This window comes from Nycticebus coucang, chromosome 2 (assembly GCF_027406575.1).
Source record: "Nycticebus coucang isolate mNycCou1 chromosome 2, mNycCou1.pri, whole genome shotgun sequence".
Taxonomy (NCBI): Eukaryota; Metazoa; Chordata; class Mammalia; order Primates; family Lorisidae; genus Nycticebus; species Nycticebus coucang.
The window spans coordinates 73,381,791-73,404,595 of record NC_069781.1 but is presented as its reverse complement, the minus strand read 5'-3'; the positions used below and the strand labels follow the sequence as shown (position 1 = coordinate 73,404,595).

Here is a 22,805-nt window from a genome sequence, read left to right as displayed (position 1 = left end):
AACATACTCTGGTAGTGGATTTGTTTTCAAAGTGGTACCATGTTACAGCAGCCTAGGTAGGGATAGGGGAGAGAGATTCACTATGAGTTCCCTCTCTGGAGAATGTAGTCATGTGGACTCCAGGCAGTTCCCTACATTGTGCTCAGAACCTGGGAGTACTGTGGGGCTCTCCTTCAGCTAGGATTTTAGGCATCTGTGTTGGGAATATGAACTGCTGAGGGTCTCCCACTTATCTTTCCTCACAATTAAGAATCCTGGTTGGCTCCAAGTAGATACTAACCAGTTGCTTTTCTTCTCTTTCTATGCTGCCATCCCAAGTTTCCATGTCTCAGAGGATCTTTGTCACTTTCTTGCTGAATTCCAGTATTCTCTCATGGACATTCTATTTTATATGCAATATTTTGACCCTGCTTTGTGGAGGAAGTTAATGTTAGGTTCCTTCAGTCAGCCATCTCAGATGTCTCCTTGGAAATAGGAGTTTATTGATCAAAGGGTATAGAGTTTCAGATAGAAAAGAGGAGTAGGTTTGATATCTATTACACAGCATTGTGATGAATATCAATAATGATGTGTTATATATTTCAACATAACTAAAGAAAGTAAATTTCAAATGCCTCACCATAAAAAATAATAGGCAAAAAAGGTGATGGATAAGCTAATTAGCCTGATTTAACAATTCCACCTTGTGCACAACTACAAAAACTTTGTATGCTATTCATAAATGTGTATGATTATTATTTGTCAATTCAAAATAATATTTAAAAAATAAAAATAAAAAAGCACAATGGGATACCATGTCACATCCATTAGGCTCTCATCAGAGTTTTAGGTCGACTTTAATAGCATTTGAAATAGATTCAAGTAATGATTTCCCTGTTTCTAGAAGGCAGTTAACTGCAGATTATCTATGAATCACTTAAAAAGCAGTCATTGCCATCAGAGGCAGTAAATGTGGATTCTAATTTTAGAAGTTCTGCCTTCCATGAATTCTGTGGAAGAGCATCTATGGGAGGAGCGACAGGCTTCTCCATCTGGCGGGGCCTCTTTGTCCTGTCTGAGGTGTAAGTTTGCTGGGTATTATATTGCTCTCATTCTCTTATGTCAGACAGCACTTGGCCTGGTCCTATCCAAGGGGACTTACAGTCTCTTAACGTTTTGCAATTATTTATGAGGACTCGAGGATGACTTAGTAGACCCTAGAAGTTTGGTTATGATTCGTTGCATATGGGAATTTCTGCCTCAGTCTCTTAAAATTCTGTTTACAGACATTTGATGGAGAAGAACTTGCCATTTAAGTGCATTTTTTTTTATAAATGTAGGTGAAAATGTGTAATACATACATAATATGTTGAAGAAACTGGCTGAATACTAATTTGAGATCTATATAAATTTACTTTTCTATCAAGTTTTTAGACCATTTCAGTTATTATTCTTACAGAAATAGTTTGTAAATTCTAAAATAGTGAATATAAAGTGTGTTCTCTTAGTAAACTAATTCTTAGTAAACTAATTCTTAATTACTAAGATATAATATGGTACTGAATTGTTTGTTTTCTTCTGTAGATGTCTACTCAATTTTCTCTTTAAAAAAAGCAATAGTTTTTATTTTCTTCAGAGGCAGAGCCAAGAGTAGAACCCTATTTTGAAAAGTAATTGAGTTTATATGACCTCAACTTAATGAAATTCATTTAATTTCCAACCTGATTGTTTGTAATAAGCAGTTCAATATGACACCAAAACATTCTAAAACCTTTTAGGAAAGTCCAAGTTTTATGACTTTATGTATATCCAGTCCAACCTAACATTAAATCTAACCAAAACAAAATATTTTGGTTCATTTTACTTAATGGTGTTATAATGTTAGGTATGGTTAAAGTGATCCATATTTTACTATAATGTTAAGCTAGCAGCATTAAAAATTAATAATGTAATCATACTGTTAATAAAAAAGACAAACACAATCACAGCATAAAAAGTGTTATTAACAGAAACTACAATAATGCAAGAAATAGTTTCTCATAGGTGAAATGAATTATCAAAATAAAAGTAAAGATTTCTCATATTAAAATAATCAGTAGGACCTCAGACAGGCATTGGTGAAAATGTCATAAAGAATGCAGGAGAACATTAGATGAGATATACATAACTAGTTTCACTTCAGCAAAATTTAAAAAGAGATTTTTTTGTACAACCAATTTCACAACATTTCTTCACTGGTGGGATATAGACATCTCTCTTTTTTCGGGAATGAGTACGGAAGCCTAAGTATTTTAATTCTGAAGGACTGTCATCTTCTGCTTCATGTTGTTTATTATGAATATTATTCTTAACTTCTTCAAAGCTAATATCTGAACCCTTTAATGTGGGTAGATTTTGCTGTAGCTCTGGTAATGGTAGATTCTTCCGGGATGGTGTTGCCTTCCGCTCCTGTGGCAAATTAGCAATGGATTCCGACATCATATTTACAGTTTCTGCATCTTTGTTGAAGGATGATGGCACAATTTCTGTTATTATTTAAAAAAATGTGTGAGAGAAACATTCATGTCAAGGAGCTTAAAAGAAAACTATAAATATTTGCATTCACAAAAAAGAAAGTATTTTTTCCTCAATATAATTAAACACTGAAACATTAGGAAATAGTCAGTTATCTAAACAGTGTAGCTTATTTATAGTTGGTCATATTAAAGAACTGCGATATTATCAAGGTTCTGCCTTCCTCCATTAACCCTTTGTCATCTTCATGATCTCCTTATTGCTTTTATCATGGTACTTTTGACTCTCCCTGACCTTAATCTCTCATCTTTCTGAAGTCAAGTTTTTCAATGAACAGTTTGACATTGACAGAAGAAGTCACATATGAATTTTTCCTTACCTGATAAATTTTCTTCCATTGCTAAAGATCTTCTGAATTATGATGGTAACCCTTGGAAAAGATATTAATTATTTTAAGCTATCCACTGTTTCATGGTGGCAAGTTACTGCTTCAGGATAAAGTTGAACAAGCAGAATTTCCAACAGCTCTGATCTAATCAGCAGGAAATACAGGTGTGTCTGATATCATCTATTGAACAATTTCTCTTTCCCAGACTATTTATTTCAAATCAGTAGTATTTTATAGTAAAGAGAGAAATGGGCTACAAGAACACTAACCAAGCATCACTAACTTTAGGAAGAGATTAGTGTTTGCAGTGGTGTGTATGTATTAACTAATGTACTCTGTATGATGTTTGTTCCAATGGTGTGTGAGATCTGTGTGTTCCCTAGGAATGGAGCTTTTTCCTACACAGCAACTCATGCTGGTTAAAAATGAAGGCTGGAAGTTGGTCTGGGGACCTGGTGAAACAAGCTGACATTTTCCTCCTTTTTTATACTCACTTATTCAGTTCAGTGCAACATTCATTAACTTTTACCAGGTCTCTGGCATGGCCAGTCAAGAGATATAAAAGAAAACATGTTTCCTGTCCTCAAAAAGCCTTCTGTCACTCAACCCTCTCCTAAGCTTAAGAATTGCATTAACACAACTTGAGAGTTTTACACACAAAGAAATTAGGAACGTTGATGAAGTTTAATGTGTAGTGGAAAACTGGATCAGTCCTTGTTGCTCTTCTTCACGGAGAGCAAAACTTCTTCAGCTTATTAAGAAGGCATTACTCTTGAAATAATGGATATAAAGAGGCCAAAAGTGTGGAAGGTGATGCCTGTTTAAACACTGATACCTACTGATCAGAGAAAACCATGAACTTTAGCTTTGCCCAGGCAGCATTGGTCCTGGGACTAATCCACTTCCTAAGGAGTTCTATCAAGAGTCTCAGTTGTTCTTTTACCTAACAATAAATATCAACAGTTGGAGTTATACAAAGGTAAAAAGAAAAACCAATACTGTAGCATTTTGTCTTTCCTCCTAACACTTGCCTCAATTAAGTTCTAAACTGGCAATGACAGATGAGAATTTTTACCATTGTTTAGTATGTCATTCCTTTGGCATTTTCCTTCACTGAGACATCTGAAGTTTAATTCAGCTTCCTCACAAAAATCTCTCCTTCCTCTAACTTAAACTTTTCCTTAGTTGGGGCCTTATTGAATGCTAGAAAAGTTGGTGGTAAATTTCTACATACTATTAATAAAACTAAGTTATCCAAAACAGTTGTAGTTTGTATTAAGTTTTTTCATTGGCTGTGAATTTTAGAGTCACTTTTTAAAATTATTTTTTAAACTTGTTTTGAAACATTTCATTTTAGCTTAGGTAGCCTAAGCTTGACCACTACATTTTAGACTCAAATCTCATAAGCATAGGCCTCTTGTAATGAAAGTATATTTATTGGCTCGGTGCCTGTAGTTCAGTGGTTAGGGCACTGGCCATATACCAAGGCTAGCGGGTTCAAACACGGCATGGGCCAGCTAAAACAACAATAACAAGTGCTACAAAAAAATAGCCGGACATTGTGGTGGATGCCTGTAGTCCCAGGTACTTGGGAGGCTAAGGCAAGAGAATCTCCTAAGCCCAAGAGTTTGCTGTGAGCTGTGATAACCACAGCACTCTACGGAAGGTGACATAGTGAAACTGTCTCACAAAAAAAAAAAAAGCATATATTTTTTAAAAGTATATCTAGTTTTTAAAGGGATATAGTGAGTACTATTTGGGCACACACTGTGAAGTAAAATGTTTACCTAACAATTTCATAATATAAAACCAAATAGCAACTACATAACAGTAATAAAGTTCTGAAAACACTTACAAATCATAAATTATTGACATGTCCCGCCAAAAACGATTCCTACCAAGTAAGGTAAACATTTCTCTTATTCCCCACTTTTAGGCAATATCTTGTTAGGTTATTTATACTTAAATTATGTTCTGGGTGGTGGTAAAAAAATTTTTTAAAAAATACTTTGAAATCACAAGTCTCTTCTAAGGAAATAGAAATTTGGCCAAATACTACGAAAGACTATTCTCAACAAACTATAACAAAGATTTAGAAGTAATCAAAACATCCAGCAAATAATGTTTAAATATATATGGTATATTCATAATATAAAATACTGGACAGAAATTTTAAATTATGCTTTTGAAGAATAACAATGTGAGAAACTGCTCAAAGGTGAATGTTAAGTGAAAATGCAATAGGTACACATATACTTTTCCAAACATTAACATGACTTTCCAGTCCCTTGTTCAATATATTTTCATTTTCTCATTAGAGTCACATTTTTTCAAAGTCTGTACTATCTGTGAGTACTTTTCATTTTTCTCTCTGAATTAATGCTTATCTTTGTCTTTAATACACATATGAGCATTACTACCGACATATTCAGAAAAAATGAACTAAAAAAGCAAATACAATTCAGTCTGGTCTGCTCTAGATTGAATCAGTAAATTCCTGGACTCTGTGGTACTCTTCTGTTAATCTCACCCAAAAATAATGTAAAAACTGGCATTAAATAAATTACCTCTGACAAACAATTATAAAAGTAACTATAATCATACTTTAAATCTCATGAAAGAGAAGGAAATATATTCAGTGTGCACAGTGATTTTACATGAGGGTCACATATATAACATGTGCATATAGCCTATAAAGTTTACTTGTAGTTTATTATGAAGTACATGTGTGATATGAAGTATAAAACATTTATTGTTAATAATCGAGCTTGCCCTCTGTTGATTTAATATGACCAATTCCACTGATTAGCCTAATCCATACCTCTACGAATGTCCACTGCTACTTTTAACCTAGTTTTCAATTTATCTTTACAAAACAATTGGTTAAACTATTCCAGATTTGAGCTGTACTCAATTCTGTGCTCTCCCTTTAAATCAAATCCACTGCACTTTCCAAATGCTTGAAAGGATCAAAAAGGTCTTCAACTCTGATGGTCTGAAGGGCGATCTTCGCTTGTCTGTGGTCCCCTTCCATTTCTCTTTTAGGGGAACAGGCTTTTCCTTCTCTTCCACTCCCCTCTTACAAGGGAACTTCAAGACTGGGTTCAAAAAGATGGGAGTCTAGACTCTCTCTCCCTTTTGGAACGCTTTTGTTTTGTTTTTTTAAAATATCATTTCCGATGGCCTAGGCCACAGTTTAGCTATTTGACAAAGGAAGAGAGTCATCCCGTCCCGGTTCCGGGATGTTAGCAGAGCTCTCAGAGTTCTGCCCCTTTCTTCCCTATTGGAGACGCGGGTCTAGGATCCCGGCGCCCGCGCTCCCGCCGTCCGTCGGTTCAGCTTCCCCGCGGGGCCGGGAGAGCGCCACGTCCTGCGGGTCTCTGGGCAGCGCCTCCTGCTCTGTGGCGTCCCCTCCGCCCCTGCCCTAGCTGCCAGCTGACCATGGCGCTAACCCCTCTCAGGCGAGGCTGATTCCTACTCTCGCAGTTGCCTCTCTTGTGAGATTCCCGTGAGACCCTTTCATTAAAAACTCCTTACTGGGAAGAAGCTCAAACTTGAGGTACCAGCTATGGCGAGTAAGGCTGAGCGCGAGCAGCCAGTGAGATCGCGAGCTGGGCAGGGGCCGTTCTAATTGGTCAGCAGTCCAAGGGCAACCAATGGGAAATGCGGAAAGGTTGGGGGGCGGGAGCTCTCACCTGAAAATGGTCCAGTTCCCCACCGGTGCTCTTTCTGGCTCTTAGACCTCATGCTCATGCCTGAATTGCCGCAAACATCAACCCAAATGCGTATTAATTGGCGGCCACATGCTTTAATAATTTGGTTCATGTCCTCCTCGTCGTCCATTTCTGCTCTGGAAAATTGGCTCAGTAGCAGCCAGACTCCTAGCAGGTGGAACAAGAACAGGCGATGCATCTTGGGCCTGGTCTCCAGCTCTGGGCTTTTCAACTTTGTCCTGGGGACTGAGCTTTTGTTATCTACCGACCTGTGCCTGTGCGCTTTTCTGGGCTTTTGCGCTTTTCCCTACCTGTCTCAATCAGGCTTTTATATTTCTTGGACTGTCACTCAGCTTTTAATAGTCCCAGCTCCACCCCTTCCCCACCCATGTCCACAGAATTTCCTCCCTTTGATACAGGGTTCCCCCATTCAAGGCTGGAAGTGGGACTCCACTTTTCTTGGCCTTGACCTTTTGTCCAGGGCTGGAGGGACTACATTCATTCATTATTTATAACTCTCATTAACTGTTGAAAACATGTTTCCGTGTCCCATGTCCTGGTCAGGACATTCTACCCCTAGACAAAGATCCCAGGTAGAGATTCCCCACTTGGGTCTTTCCTTCTACCAGAAGTTCTAGTGATTTTTAGTCCTGTCTACAAGCTCTGGTACTTTTTACTCCTAATAAAATCCTATTTTTCTGTCTAATGATTTCCTATCTTATCACTGATCTGTGGTCTGTGGGTTTATTCTTCAAATCCCCAAGACAAGGATCTACTGAAGAAAGAAATTCCAGTAACATGTTTTGGGGCATCATCTGGGATTGAAGATCTGTGGTAAACAATGGGACAACTTAACTCTATCCTGTTTTTGTCTATAATCATAACAATGGAGACTAATTTAGTCTCCTTTAAAAGTACATAGAGCAGCTGCCAACCTACAGGTCATGGGCAAGAGGCTGTTGGGAAACAAACTTTCTAATTCTCCTTGGCTAATCTAATTATCCAAAGAAAAGAGCCAAAAGGAATGTTACATGCCTTCTGAACCCATTCTGTATCCACTCCTTTTCTTTGGTTGAGAGCCAGCAAACAAAAGTAGCACCTGGAGGTCCTAGGGTTCCCAGCACTGGTTCTGACCCCATGGCACTGGAGGGCCTTCTGAAAACATGCTCTTCCAGCTCTTTTACTATCTGTTCATGTCTTCATTGGTCCCAAGCTTCTCTTACTTGCCTCTACGGACCCCTGCCACTTTCTCCCTTCCTCTCCTTGTGGTTTGCGTGCTTTGTTTTAATGTTGGCAAAGGATTGCTTTATGTATTTAGTTAAGTTTGTACTGGCTCTTTCTGGCATTTTTCAGATGGTATAAGCATGTTTCAAAAAGATCCTTTTCATTGCTTTTCACTGCAAAATTAAATTCAATTGGCTTTTTGCATGTTTGAGAAAAAAGGTGGAACTAAGTTAAGGGTTAGAGGTCAAGAAGTTGGCTTCAAACAAAGGGCAAAATGACTCTCCTACATGGCTTCTTAGGGCAACCAGGAGCCTACAAGGGGAAGCCCAGAGCAAACCCCAATTCTAGAAGGGCCCTAAACCCTAGGCTATAGTTCAGTCTCTTTTTTAAAACAAAGAAAGAAAACCTTTAAGAAGGAAGAAAGACAAAGTAAATGACCCTGGGTATTTGATTTTTTTCTGGTTTATTAGTGTAAATGGAACAGTTCAAAGGCATTCCAGGTTTTTCCAAGACTTCAGCTACACGTGACTAATTCTAATGCAAAAATTGTAAAATGTCTCTTAACTCTGCTTTTGTACTGGGTTTAATTATTGTTGCCTTGCTAATTTTTGGGGAAGAAAGGAGGGTGGAAAACAGCATTAAGACCTGCTTATGACAAAAAGCCTATATATCCTTTGTTACTGGGAGTTTATAAAAAGCTTGTAAAAATTATAAAGGATAATACATGCAAGCAACATGCAGTTGTTTTCTCTATGGTAGGGCTCATCCCCACCTTGATTGACAGGTATATACTCAGTGGCAGGTGCAGAAAGGGGCAGAACTTGCATCACATCAGGTGGGATCAGGCACCTGGATACCTGATTTCTCAGGCTGTGCTGCTGGCAAGTAATAAGTACAGGAGAGTCCACAGGTACAAAGTGCTACACTGTTAATTGTAACTAAATCCAGACAAGCACAAGGGATAAGGAGACCATGCTCCTCAGAATTCTACCTAAGCATTGGAAGGATGCTTCCTTTTGTTTGGCTGGAAGGCTTCCTGAGTTGGTCAGAGGACGCTTCAACAATTCAGGAACACAGAGGCTTAAGACCCTGGATGTTTATTCTGTCCCACAGATGGGTAAAATATTCTTCCACCAAGAGAACACCTCGCTGAAATGTATTCTGAAGCATTGGGACCTGTTTAATTCCCAGACACTGAAAAAAGAATGTATGGTTTTCTTCTGCACCCAGGCCTGGCCTCGGTATCAACTCTCCAATGGCGAACAATGGCCACCAGAGGGTACTCTAAACTATGACACCATATTTCAGTTAGATCTTTTTTGTAAACAAGAAGGGAAGTGGTTTGAAGTGCCCTATGTGTAAGCTTTCTTTTTTTCTCAGAGACAAACCAAAACTGTGTAAAATCTATCAGATAGATTCAGCTCTCCTAGCCATTAGTAACTTTCCCAAATGGCCAGGGATTCCTGAGAGAGATGCTGTCACCACCTAGTTCAAACCCACCATCTACTTCCCCCACACCTTCCATGCCCTTAGAAAATCCCAAGGAGGTGTCTGTTCTAAGAGTTTCTTCTGGTCCTGTTGGGACCCCAAGAAAGCAGCTGAATCTTTCTTTGTGTCCCTTGGTCAAAACTGTGAAGGGTGAAAGGGGAAATGCATGAGTACTCCATTTTCTCTGGCAGATTTAAAACAAATTAAGGTTGATTTAGGAAAATTTTCTGATGACCCAGATAGGTACACAGATATTCTCCAAGGCTAGGACAAAGCTTTGACCTTTCTTGGAGACATGTAATGCTACTACTAGATCAAACTTTAACTTTGAATGAGAAAAATGAAGTCTTGGATGAGGCTAGAAAGTGGGGTGATTTGTGGTTCATGTCTAATACTGATAGCAGATGTCCTCTGAGGAAAGGGACAATAGAGATGGGGTCTCACCCTGGCTCAGGCTGGTCTCAAACCCATGAGCTCAGACAATCCATCCACCTCAGCCTCCCAGAGTGCTAGGATCACAGGTGTGAGCCACCGCACCCAGCCAACAAGAGTATTTTAAATTATAGGCCCTTCAAGATAAAAAAAGAAAAAATTGAAAGGGGCTTTCCTTCCCTGCATAAAGCTATCAAAAGTACAACTGGACACATAGCTAGGACATGGCTTTCATGGTAAGCCTAGTTGTACATTGTACTAGGGGGGTGGCCTGGGCTGCTGTGAGTCCTAGACAAAAATGTAGGAAAAACTATTTTAGACATTGGCTTAGGCAAAAATTTATGACTAAGACCCCATAGGCAATTACAGCAACAATAAAAATAAATAAATGGGACTTAAGTTAAAAAGCTGCAGAGCAAAGGAAATTGCCAATAGAGTAAATAGCCTACAGAAAGGACAAAAGTATTTGCAAAGTATACATTTGATAAAGGACTAATATTCAGAATCTATAAAGAATACAAACAAATCTGAAAGAGAAAAAAAACATTAAAAAGTAGACAAAAGACATGAACAGAAGTTTCTCCAAAGAAGATAGACAAATGGCAAAAAAAAATGAAAAATGCTTCATAGGGGTGGCTCAAAGGAGTAGGGTGCTGGCCCCATATGCCAGAGGTGGCGGGTTCAAACCCAGCCCTGGCCAAAAACTTCAAAAAAAAAGAAAAGAAAAGAAAGAAAGAGAAAAATGCTTTACATCATTAATCATCAGGGAAATGCAAATTAAAATCTCTGATAACACCTTACCCCTTTCAGAATGGCCATTATTAAAAAGTCAAAATCAGGGTGGCACCTGTGGCACAAAGGAGTAGAGCTCCAGCCCCATATGCCAGCGGTGGTGGGTTCAAACCCAGCCCCGGCCAAAAACTGCAAAAAAAAAAAAAAAAGTCAACATCAATAGATTCTGGCATAGATGCAGAGAGAAAGAAATGTTTATACACTGTTGGTGGGACTGCCAGTTAGTACAACCTCTATAGAAAACAGTTCAAAGATTCCTCAAAGAAATAACTGTAGACTTACCATTCAATCCAACAATCCCACTACTGGATACCTACCCAAGGGAAAAGAAATAATTTTATAAAGGAGACACCTGCACTCAAATGTTTATTACAGCAAAATTCACAATTTGAAAGATGTAAAGTCAACCTCAGCACCCATTAATTCATGAGTAGATTAACAAAATGTGACAAATTTATATATACCAGGGAGTACTAAGCAGCCAGAAAAAGGAATGAATTACTGCCTTTTGCAGCAATTTGAATGGAATGGGACATTATCCTAACTGAAGTATCCCAGGAATGACAAACACATGTACTCTTTGGGCGGCACCTATGGCTCAGTGAGTAGGGTGCCGGCCCCATATACCGAGGGTGGTGGGTTCAAACCCAGCCTCGGCTGAACTGCAACAACAACAAAAAAAAATAGCCGGGCGTTGTGGCGGGCACCTGTAGTCCCAGCTGCTCAGGAGGCTGAGGCAAGAGAATCACATAAGCCCAAGAGCTGGAGGTTACTGTGAGCCGTGTGACGCCATGGACTCTACCGAGGGCCATAAAGTGAAACTCTGTCTCTACAAAAAAAAAACACACACACATGTACTCTTTAATAATTTGGAATTAATTATGTTCCAAATGAACACAATTATGCCCAATGGCATGAATATGCCCAATGAACACATATGGGCACAGAGAGAGGTAAAAGTCATTGGAAATCACGAAGGGGGTAGTTGAGTGGAGTGAAGGGGTAAAAATCTACCTAACAGGGACAATGAACGCTATTTGGGTAATGAGCACACTAACTGCCTTACTTAAGCATTATAAAAGCTATCCATGTAACAAAACATTTGCACCCCCCTTAACATTTGGAATTTTAAAAAAAGGAAAAATGTCATAGTTGTGCTGCAAAGCCATTATTTAATAATTCTGATTTGATTTTTCCCTCACTATACACTGGGGAGGGGGAGAGAGAGGGGAGTGTTTTTATGTTTCTTGGCAGGGACTCTATTGAGTTAGAATTATAAATGAACTCAGTGTCAATGCCACAGGAAAAAGCCAATGCAAATGAATAGCCTAGTGGCCCCAAGGGCACCCATGGCCTGGTTATGCTGTACCACAACACAAATCCCATGTGAGGTCTTTAGGCAAGTCAGTCCTTGCTAGAGCCCCAAACCCATTGCAGCCTTGGCTAGAACGTGTAGGGAACATTTGGATAGCATGATTGAATTATGAGGAAATACAATTCCAGATTTTGGTATGATCTACAAATGAGCCCTAGATTTTTGGCATTCATTAGCTGACCAGGATGCCACACAATACTTACCCCATGTTCCCTAGCCACGTAGATAATCCATGTAGAATAAATGAAGGGAAATCACCTTTCCCCCCATCCATGACCTCAAACTGGTTTCCTGGTTCTTTTTTTCTTCATATTCCTGAATCTGTCCCCAAGGTAATGGCATTAATTCAGCCCATCATCAACACTCAGGTGCATGGTGCATCATAGCAGTTCCTCATTACTTGGGATCTGGGATAGTTTCTCTTCAATCTACTAATCCCAGTAAAATATCAATGTGCCTTCTTTCACTGCTATCACCTTAGGAAAGAGTCTAAATTCTTTGGTGCTACATCCAAGGTATTGCAGGAGTTGACTTGTATCACCAGGTTCATTTCTTTAAAAGTCCCCCACATAAGGAGCTCCTTACCCCAAACTGAAGGACCCGCAACAACTCCTTGGATTGGGTATGCATGGTCCTCCCTTTGTAAACCAATTCTTCTGACTGAACCTTTCCTCTTCAACTCTTTGACTACATGGAGAACTTCTATGCATCCTTCACGACTTGGCCCAAGATTCTCAAGGTTCTCTATAACTAAAATCATATCAAATCCACATGTCCATATGTTATCAGCTCCTTGACAGCAGGGTCCCTATTACATTTATGCTTGTTCCCACCTTCAGATTTAATCTCCCACTAGTCTCTCAGAACTTTTCTCTATTCTTTGACCACACATCTCAGACTCTTTCCTCTGGCTATTCCTATTCCTAGAGATTCCTTCCCTATCCCCATGACCCTGTTCTTCAAAAGGCTTACTCATTTATCATCATTCAGGTCTCAGCTCAAATGTCACCTCTACAGAGAATCAGTCGCTCAATCTCAGCTCTAAAATAGCACCACCTTATCCTCCCATTCTCTTATCCTGTTTCATTTCCACAGAAGCATTTGTCCCCATTAAAAATGATCTTTTTTTATCTCCATATTTATTTGTTGTCTTCCCCAATTCTCCCATCCTTCGCTAGAACATTCTTCTGCCCATGATTCAGGGTCTTGTCTGTGTATTCACTTATGTAGCTACATTCCATCCAACAGTGTCTGGCAAAAACTGTGTATCAATATATATCTTTGGAATGAGAATTATAATATTATATGTAGGGTTTGCATCTGGAGGAATAGGTATAAATAGGAGTGTTTTAAAAATAGGTGTCCCAGTGAGTCTAAAGAAAAAGGTGACCATCCTACTCAATTCTCCTTCCCGCCTCTCTAGCCATTATGCTGAGCCATTATTTGGATGTTATTACCTTCTTTTACAGCTATTCAGTGAATAGCTGAATACTATACTAACCTTGACAAGGTTAGGCATCAGTGAATATTAAGATAATGCCTAACCTTGTTCAGGCTTTTTAGGGCATAGACACTGGAGCCAAACTATCTAGGTTCAAATCCAAGATCTGGCCAAATATGGCTTTGAGTAATAAAAACATTCTTTCTGTGCCTCAGTTTCTTCATTTATAAAATGATTACTGCCTCATAAAATTGTTGAGGTGATTATAAGAATATGTACAAAACATATCGTACAGTGCCATAGTAAGTGCAGTATAGATGTTAGTCAATACTGATTGTTTTCTGTCATGTAGGGACAGGACACAATTAACAAATAAAATAGGAGAACATGCGGAAATGGAATGTGATGTGGAAAGTATATTCAACAGAGAAATGAGAGCAGCTTGAAATTTGCTTCCAGGACTTCAAATAAACATAATTTATTAATTTTACACTTAGGTATTTATAATCACACATATGTAGGAAATATGAAAGTTATTTAGAGTACCTCCATGATTTTGTGTTGAATGTTACAAATTTTGTTTTAAAATAGCTCAACAAAACTCATCTTGCATTTTAATATTTTAAAATAAAAACCATTATATCAAAATTTTGAGCATTAAAAAATTATAAAAACCATGATTCAAGCCAATCATTTTGTGCTTAGAGATTTGGTGAGTAAACATGATTTCATTTGTCTATGAAGAATTTACTCTGCTCCCTTCTGGCTTTTTCAAGGCTTTCAAAAGTGATCATTCCTCTTGGCAGCTGCAACTTACTCTTTTCTGTTTCTAGTATGTCCTCAGCTTCACCTTAAATAAAGTACAGAAATATACAAAGTGACAAAGGAGTCATCAAAATTTTGTGATTCTAGCCTTCTGATAGCTATATTCCAGAGACAAACTGTAACACTGTAAAAGGTATGTCCCCAAGTCTCACTGTCAAACATTTCACCAACTTTGCTCAGGAGAAGTAATACACCTCCTAAAGGAAACACAGTGATTAATTCTGGGAACTCATAGACAAATCAGATACTAGATATTTTTCTTAACAAAAATACAGTATTTTGAAATATGAAAGAGGAAGAACACTAAAGCTAAGATTTTTTTTTTTTCCTTGAACCAGAGTCAGGATAATTAGTATTAATTGTGTTTGGAGGGTCTTGGGGTAGAGAATCACAGACAGTGTTTCCTGTTTCCTTTACTGTATCATAAGTCACAAGAAAGAAAATAAACTTTACTTGAAAATTCTAACTTTTCAGAACAGCTAATCTTTGACCTTATATACTTGTAAATACCCAAAATAATATTGTTCTTTAGTCTGTATTCATGCACATATACACATTTTTACAAACAATTTCTCTTTCAAACAGCAGCTACATACTGCAGTAATTTCTTGGGCCCAGTGACATTTGTCAGTTTTCATTGTTGAAGACTAATTAACAATTTTTTTTAATTGTATTAAAACACATGTTGTTTACATTTTATAAACCTGACTGAGGAATAAAGGGCAACTGTAAGTACTCCTCTTTTAACGCAATATTAATTGTACTCCAAACCTATAAGAACAGGCTACAATTTTTAAATTGTAAGAGCATTTATCATCTGCAAACATCCTTTTGCTTTATTCTTAAATAACAAATAAAATCATTAAAAAATTACATATAATTTGATGACAGAAGTTTGCTGTGTGAGAGTGCTTTCTAGATAGTAAGTTCTCAGTACATGTTTACAGAATGGCTGATGATAAATTCAGTCAAACAGGGATTGTATATTTTGGGCTTATCACTATTACAAGGCAAAACATGATAACCTAAACATTGTAATGCGGTAAGTTTTCTGATGGATTTTAAGTTTTGAGGGGGTTTTGTTTGTTTGCTTGTTTTATGGAAAATTTACAAAGAAATAACTTCTGTGGTAGTAACACCATCTCTGGCCATCTAGGGTAATAAAAGGTAGTATTCTATAAGAGTAGCAGTATGCTAGTGAATATTTAACAATCAGCTCTCTGGGGGTGGGGGGAAGGAGATAAGATTATTCTGTATGTAAGTTTATAATAAATTTTACTTAAATACTATAATAAAATGTACAATACTCTTAATCACAAATTCCATATAGCAAGTTGATTCTTACTAAATGCTTTCATTGATTTTTGTAGAACTCATGAAACCATAGCCAACTTATATTGTAGTTGATAAGAAAGTATAATTCCTACATGGACAATGATTGGTGTTTTCATTTATGTTAATGAACAGGACAAAAATGAAATGATGATAACATATGCTAGAACTTTACTCACTTGAGAATGATGTGATGTAATTCCTTGCTGAATTAAAGAATAGTTCTTAAATATTAGAAGAATATTTCCCCAATATTTTTATGTTAGTTACAATATATTGGCTATAGACAAAACATATTTTAAAACTTAATCTGTATGCTTAGCATTTTCTTCATCAATTTTTTTAAGTCTAGATCATAGGCTGGCAAACTTTCTTAAAGGACCAGACATATTATATTATATGCTCCTGTGCTCATATGTTTCTGTTTCAGTGACTCAAGTCTGTTGTGGTAATGGAAAAGCAACCATGGACAATACATAAATGTATTGGCATAGATATATTCAAATAAAACTTTATTTTCAAAAACAGGTAGCTGGCTCACAGATCATAGTTTGCCAGCCTCGGGTCTAGGCAGTCAACAAGACAAGAAGTCAAGTCTTGATTTGGCAACTGCAGATTTCCATTATATATAAACTTCCACCATGGCCAGTTTCATTCAGGCTACCAAAGGGATGTCACTAAAGTCAGAGTACAGTTGCAGTTTTTTGTGTCTGTATATTACATTAGCATTTTTATTACATGGATTCAATTGGTAATGACCTAAGAGTATGAATAATAGCGAATAATTAGAAACAGATGAGTTCTGAGTATTTCTTTGTTTTTAATAATTTAATATTACTTATTTACTATAACTTATTAATAATAATTTATATAATTTAAATTTTAATAAATTAAATGACAGTGTTTAACAACCAGCTGACACAATACCCCAAAACTTAGCAACTGGTTCTTGTGAGCTGGTATGAAGTGGCTCCCGTTGGTCACTGGAGATTCAATCAGAAGGTATGGTCCTAAGTATGAGATCATTGAACCAGAAAATAAGTCAGGAAATGGAAACTCTCATTTATCAAAGACTTACTTTTCATTCTTTGTAGAAGGGTTCCATAGCCCAAGTCATACTGGTAGGTGAAAATAAAGCTTAATGGAACAATAGGGAAGAGGAAGGCTGGCTTTTTACTTTTTATTGCTCTGTTGCAAGGGGAAAAAAACAATATCAGTAAATAACCTGTAAACACATATATTTACAGAAAAAAATTTACCTGCATTTTGGAAGAATATTATCCATTTCAGAAGTTCTTTAGTTCATTTAAGTCTTCTACAGAAATAAGATTTCCTTACCCAGGATCCCTCTCCAGATTCTACAGTTCTCAAGACCAAGGTCTATGACTTCCTCAACTTTATTTGACTTTGAAGCTCAGATTCCTTGTTTTTAAAATAGGTAAGGATTAGTGTCTACCACTTAGGGATAATTGTGGAGATGAACTTGTAGAGACCTTCTATCTTGGTGTCAAGGCAGTCCTCTCTCTAACTTACAAAGTGGAGAAAAGGACAGAAGAAATCTAAGAAACTACAGGCAGAATTAACTATTACCATCCTGCTTCTGCAGCATTACCCACAAGGACTAAGCCACAAGATGTTATTCTACATATACACTATTTAGACCAAAGCCCTACCTTGGACAGCTTAATAATATGGTAATGGAAAAGATAAAAAGAAGTAAATTATTTCAGAAAATTTCAAAGTAAATAGTAAACATACCCAGCTGTTAAAGAGATGGCTGTAATGCCAAAAAACGTTCCAAAATATTTGAGGAATTCCCGAGACCAAGCAATCTGCATGGCCATTTGTCTTTCCCTCATTTCATTCTGCATCATTAGTTGCCTTTCCAGCTGAAGACAAAACAAAAGACAAAGTATAGTTACTCATCTTTTCAATCTGAACAAAGAGCTAACAATCTGTTCTTCCATTGGGTTTTCATTCTCCACTGCTTTAATTCATCTTAAAAAAAAAAAATCGAGAAGCACAACAAGAGGTGTCTAAAGACATCTCTTTTGCAGCAGCTGGTGGCGAGATTGGGAGAAAGGACTCCAGCCACCTCTGGCTGATGTGCCCTGCCTGATGGTGGCATCCTTGGGGCGAGAGGAAAGGTGGCGAGAAACTCTAGGAGCCAATGAAGAAGTTGGGAGCAGTGGAAGACCCAGCACAGAAGGTGAGTGCTTGCATGCTGACAGAGGCCGCTGGTTCAGCTGCAGGTTTCAGACAAGGAAGGTTTCAGACAAAGAAGGCCAGTCCAGCAGGTTTTTTGTTGTTGTTGTTTGTCTTTTAGACCTGTACACTTCTGTGTACTTGTCAGAATTACCTTGGGAGATCTAGGGTGAGTGAGTGATCTTTTTTTTTGGCCGGGGCTGGGTTTGAACCCACCACCTCCGGCATATGGGACCAGCACCCTTCTCCTTGAGCCACAGGCGCTGCCCTGAGCGAGTGATCTTAAACAGTGCTCAGTTGCCAGGATTGAGCCATTGGGCAGAGTGGAGCTCTCATAGTTCAGCTGCTAACAGAGCACCCCTATTGTGGAAGAGATGCCCAGAAGGAACAGCCTGCAGGGTCCTACCTAGTGCCAGGATGGTTCTGGCATGCCTGCTGAGCTAGGCAGCCACCTTTGAGAGACTTAAGCAAAACCTGCTTTTCTGGGAAAGACATTTTGTGGCCAACGGGCACTGATTGGAAAGGTCGAGGTGTGTCTCCTAAGTAGACTGACTAGAGCTCAGGTTCCCAACCCCACAGAGATTGAGGGCAAATGATTCAGGAAGAGGGGACTTCAGCAACTCTAGATAGTGGCTTCTAGCCCCCATCTTTTACACCTGTTTCAGTATTAGCATCTCCTACCCCAAGAACATCACCAGGCACTATATTGCTATATATATATTTTTCTTTCTTTTCATTTTCAATGTTTCCCCCATAGGTTTTGTTTTGATTGTTTATTTGTTTTGTTTTTGTATTTTTAACTTTTCATTGTTTCTTTCTTCAATAGTAACAACTCCATTTTTGGTACAGTTTTTCTCTTCCTTTATTCTTTTTCTCCAATTTTTTTTCCTTAGGTATTTTTCTTTCTTTCTTTTTTTGTTGTTGTTTGGTTGGTTGGTTTTGTTCTGTTTTCTTTTCTTTTTACTTTTCCATTTTTACTTTCTTCAATAATAAGGGCTCTAATTTTGCTATGATTTTTCTACCCCTTTTGTTCCTTCTTTCCTTTCCATTTCTCTCCTCTCTTTATTTTTGTAAAGATTTTTATACTTTTCTTATCATTCCCATAAAATTTCTCAAATAACAACTAATAATACCCTTTTTAAAAAATCTTACACAATTTTATTTTCAATTTCTTTATATACTTACAATTTTTCTTTTTTTTCCTGATCTGTCTTAGTCTTTGCCAATCTGTCCCATAAATGGGACAGCACTGGCCTGGCTCAAGGAGTCCTTGATTCCCTAATCTAGCATTGGCCTTTGGAAGAACTCTGCTGGTAGGTCTCCACTGCAACATACTGTTTAGTTTAGTTTGTTTGTTTGTTCCTCTCCCTCTTTCTCTATTTGGAGGAGGCAGGGTCTTGTTTTTGTTCAGGCTGGTAAGGAACTCCTTACCTGAAGGTACCCACCCATTCCAGACCTCAGAGGCTAAGAACTGCAAGAGTGGGTCAAAGCACCCTGCTGAGCACTACTATTACACCCATCTCTCTCTTTTTGTTCTTCTCTTCTTTTTTTTTGTCAACCTTTCCTTTTACTCCTTCTCCTTTTTCTTTTTCTTTTCTCCCTTCTTGCTCTTTACTCTTCTCTTCCTCTTGGCCCCATTCCAAAAGAACATGTTGACACCTAAACACAGAGACAAGGTAATTTAAAGAGAAGGAGGAAGTAAAAGGAAAAAGGAGGAGAAGGAAGTGGACTAGAAGAAAACACTCATGAGGATGAACCAAAAGAAAAATCTTGGCAACATGAAAAACATAGAACACAGCAAGCCCCCCACCAAGGGACCAACTGCAGAGGATTTCACCTATGAAGAAATAATGAAAATGACAGAAAGTGAATTTAAAATACAGATGATAAAAACAATGTATGGAATTGATGAAAAAGTGGAAAATAACCAAAAGGAAGTCCAAAACCAGAACCAAATAAGAGATAAAAGATATGAAGAATATAGAAAGAATATAGTGGAGCTTAAGGAATTAAAGGAGTCAATCAAGGAACTTAAAGATGCAGTAGAAAGTTCAATAACAGATTAGATCATAGAGAAGAAAGAATCTCAGAGGTAGAGGATAAATTTCTTGAGCTAACACAGGCAATTAAAGAGGCAAAAAAGAAAAAGAAATCATAATGTTCACTTAGAGAATTATGGGACTTCATTAAGTGTTCAAACATATGAATTATAGGTATCCTAGAAGAGGTAGAAAAATGCCCCAAAGGAAGGGAAACCCTACTGAAGATATCATAAATGAAAATTTCCCAAGTATTACCAACGATCCTGACACATTCCCATTAGAGCAACGGTTCTCAACTTGTAGGTTATGACCCCTTTGTAACAATGAAAATACATCGTGGCATTAGGACGGTTGAGAACCACTGCATTAGAGGGATAATGAACCCTGAGTCATCCCAACTCAAACAGAGCATCTCCAAGACACATTGCCATGAACCTGTCCAAAGTCAAGGCAAAAGAGAAAATTTTGCAAGCAACCAGAGTAAATGCCAATTGACCTACAGGGTCTTCTCAGCTGAAACTTTTCAAGCCAGAAGAGAAAGTCATGTATCATTAACTTTCTTAAACAAAGCAATTTTCAGCCCAGAATTCTATATCCTACAAAGCTAAGCTTTAAAATTGATGGAGAAATCAAATCTTTTACTGATATGCAAACATTGAGAATATTTACCACAAGATCAGCTCTACAGAAAATACTTAGACTGTTCTCCACAGAGACCTGCAATGGACCACCAGCAAAATAAAGTACCTGGGTACTTTAACACCCCTTACAGAGTTGGACACATACTTTAAACAAAAATGAAACAAAGATACAAGGGACTTAAATGCAACCTTAGAACAATTGGGTTTAATAGATATATACAGGACTCACCATCCCAAAGCTAAGGAATGTATGTACTTCTCATCAGTCCACAGAACATTCTACTAAATAGATACCTTAGGACAAAATCAAATCTCAACCAAACCAAATGAATTAAAATTACACCTTATATCTTCTCAGACCACAAGGAAATAAAGGTTGAATTCAACTCCAAAAAAAATTTCATCCCCACAGAAAGACCTGGAAACTAAACAATCTTATGCTGAATGACAGTTGGAACTGATAAAGGAAGAGATCATTAACTTCCTTGAAAATAACAACAATGAAGACACAAGCCACCAAAACCTGTGGGATACTGCAAAAGCACTCCTAAGAGAAAGATTTATTGCTTTAGTTGTCTACATCCAAAAAACAGAAAGAGAAAAACATGATGAATCTTCTCAAGGAAATGAAAAAGAAAAAGCAAACCAATCACAAATCTAGCCAAGAGAACAAATAAACAAAATTAAATTAGAAATAAGTGAAATCGAAAACAAAAGAATCATTCAGAAAATTAATGAAACAAAAAGTTGCTTCTTTGAAAAGATGAATAAAATCAATAAACTTTTGAGGAGATAACTAAGAACAGAAAAGTAAAATCTTTAATAACCTTAATCAGAAATGTAAAGGTGTAAATAACAACCAATACCACAGAGGTACAAGAGATTGTTTCTGACTACTACAAAAACTTCATGCCCAAAAATTTAACAATGTAGAGGAAATGACCAATACCTGGAATTACACTATGTCCCTAGACTTAAACAGAAAGAAATAGAGATCATGAACACACCAATATCAAGCACTGAGATTGAAGAAACAATAAAAACTCTTTCTTGTGCCTATCCTGCAGAACCTATTCCAAAACGTTGAGAAGAAAGGAACCTTCCCCAACACATTATGTGAAGCAAACATCACCCTGATACCAAGACCAGGAAAGGACCCAACTGAAAGAGAGAACTACAGAACAATTTCACTGATGACTATAGATGCAAAAATACTCAAAAAACTTAGCTAATAGATTGTATCTACACATTTAAAACATTATACATCACAACCAAGTAGGCTTCATCCCATTTATGGAATTGCAAATTCATAAATGTTATTCACTATATCAATAGAAGCAAAAATAAAGATCATATGATCCTCTCAATAGATACAGAAAAAAAACATTTGATAAAATTCAGCCTCCTTTTCTAACAAGAACACTAAAGAAAATATGCATTGGTGGCACATTTCTGAAGCTCACTGAAGCCATCAATGACAAACCCACAGCTAACATCAGACTGAATAGAGTAAAACTGAAAGGCTTTCCATTTAGTACTGGAACCAGACAAGGATGTCCACTCTCACCACTACTATTCACCATCGTTCTGCAAGTTCTAGCTAATGTAATCAACTAAGAGAAGGCTATAAAGGGCATTCAAATGGGGGCAGAAGAGGTCAAACTCTCTCTCTTTGCTGATGATACAATTTCATACTTAATGTTAATGTCGTTAACATTAACTTAAGGTTAATGTCTTCTGCTATTTCTTTTCTTAGAGTTTCATAGGCAAAATATATGACTATTTTTATGCCAATACCATACTGTTTTGATCACCGTGGACTTATAACCTGAAGCCTGGTAGAGTGGAAAGGCATCACTCTACCAGGCTTCAGGTTATAAGTCCACAGTGATCAAAACAGTATGGTATTGGCATAAAAACAGTCACATATTTTAACCTGAAGCTTATAACCTGAAGCCTGGTAGAGTGATGCCTTTCCACTCTACCAGGCTTCAGGTTATAAGTCCACAGTGATCAAAACAGTATGGTATTGGCATAAAAATAGACATATGGAACAGAATAGAAAATCAAGAGATGTAACCAGTCTCTTACTGACATCTGATCTTTGATAAACCAAACAAAAGCATACGGTGGAAGAAAAGATTCCCTATTCAACAAATGGTGCTGGGAGAATTGGATAACCACATGTAAAAGACCAAAACTGGACCCACACATTTACCACTTACAAAAATTGAGTCAAGATGGATAAAGATTTAAATCTAAGACATGATATGATTAAAACTTAGAAGAAACTGTGGGAAGAACTCTTGATGATATTGGACTGGGGCAAGAAGATTTCAGTGGCAATAGCAACAACAAAAATTAACAAATGGTTAATTAAGCTGAAAAGCTTCTGCACAGCTAAGGACACAACA

The 22,805-nt window shown here is 37.5% G+C and overlaps 3 protein-coding genes across 8 annotated transcripts in view; all 3 read right to left on the bottom strand.

The window, feature by feature from the left end:
* The window catches only part of LOC128573302 (prorelaxin H2-like), a 51,172-nt gene extending 44,721 nt beyond the window's left edge, over window positions 1-6,451 (bottom strand). The window contains exon 1 of one of the 2 annotated variants that reach the window (XM_053573404.1): window positions 6,419-6,451. The gene's annotated coding sequence lies outside the window, so the exon portion shown is untranslated. The remainder of the gene's footprint in view (window positions 1-6,418) is intronic. The other variant, XM_053573423.1, reaches the window with a different exon arrangement.
* On the bottom strand, window positions 838-13,693 carry LOC128573284 (prorelaxin H2-like). 4 transcript variants are annotated; one of them, XM_053573376.1, is made up of 6 exons: window positions 12,491-13,693; window positions 10,813-10,843; window positions 10,540-10,659; window positions 9,337-9,447; window positions 6,577-6,762; window positions 838-2,504 (listed from the first exon to the last, which is right to left on the bottom strand). In XM_053573376.1, the coding sequence occupies exons 4-6, from the start codon at window positions 9,341-9,343 to the stop codon at window positions 2,158-2,160; spliced, it is 540 nt and encodes a 179-aa protein (XP_053429351.1). In that variant the 5' UTR covers window positions 9,344-9,447; window positions 10,540-10,659; window positions 10,813-10,843; window positions 12,491-13,693; the 3' UTR covers window positions 838-2,157. The 4 variants fall into 4 exon arrangements, with proteins under 4 accessions (XP_053429351.1, XP_053429340.1, XP_053429361.1 ...); XM_053573365.1 differs by lacking the exon at window positions 12,491-13,693 and having other exon boundaries at window positions 10,540-11,159; XM_053573386.1 differs by lacking the exons at window positions 10,540-10,659; window positions 12,491-13,693 and having other exon boundaries at window positions 10,813-11,159.
* Window positions 13,694-13,799: 106 nt separating this feature from the next.
* The window catches only part of PLGRKT (plasminogen receptor with a C-terminal lysine), an 89,550-nt gene continuing 80,544 nt past the window's right edge, over window positions 13,800-22,805 (bottom strand). For both annotated transcript variants that reach the window (XM_053573453.1, XM_053573444.1), the window contains exons 4-6: window positions 17,262-17,392; window positions 16,582-16,691; window positions 13,800-14,196 (exon numbers count right to left, since the gene is read on the bottom strand). In XM_053573453.1, coding sequence (XP_053429428.1) covers window positions 14,075-14,196; window positions 16,582-16,691; window positions 17,262-17,392 — 363 coding nt within the window. In that variant the 3' untranslated portion in view covers window positions 13,800-14,074. The remainder of the gene's footprint in view (window positions 14,197-16,581; window positions 16,692-17,261; window positions 17,393-22,805) is intronic.

Excerpts from the sequence above, each read along its gene's own strand:
- LOC128573284 (XM_053573359.1), bottom strand. The coding sequence starts at position 6,793 with ATGCATCGCCTGTTCTTGTTCCACCTGCTAGGAGTCTGGCTGCTACTG. Across the intron at positions 2,505-6,576 it reads GGGAACTGGACCATTTTCAG|AAATTGTGCCATCATCCTTC; the intron begins GTGAGAGCTCCC and ends AAATAATAACAG.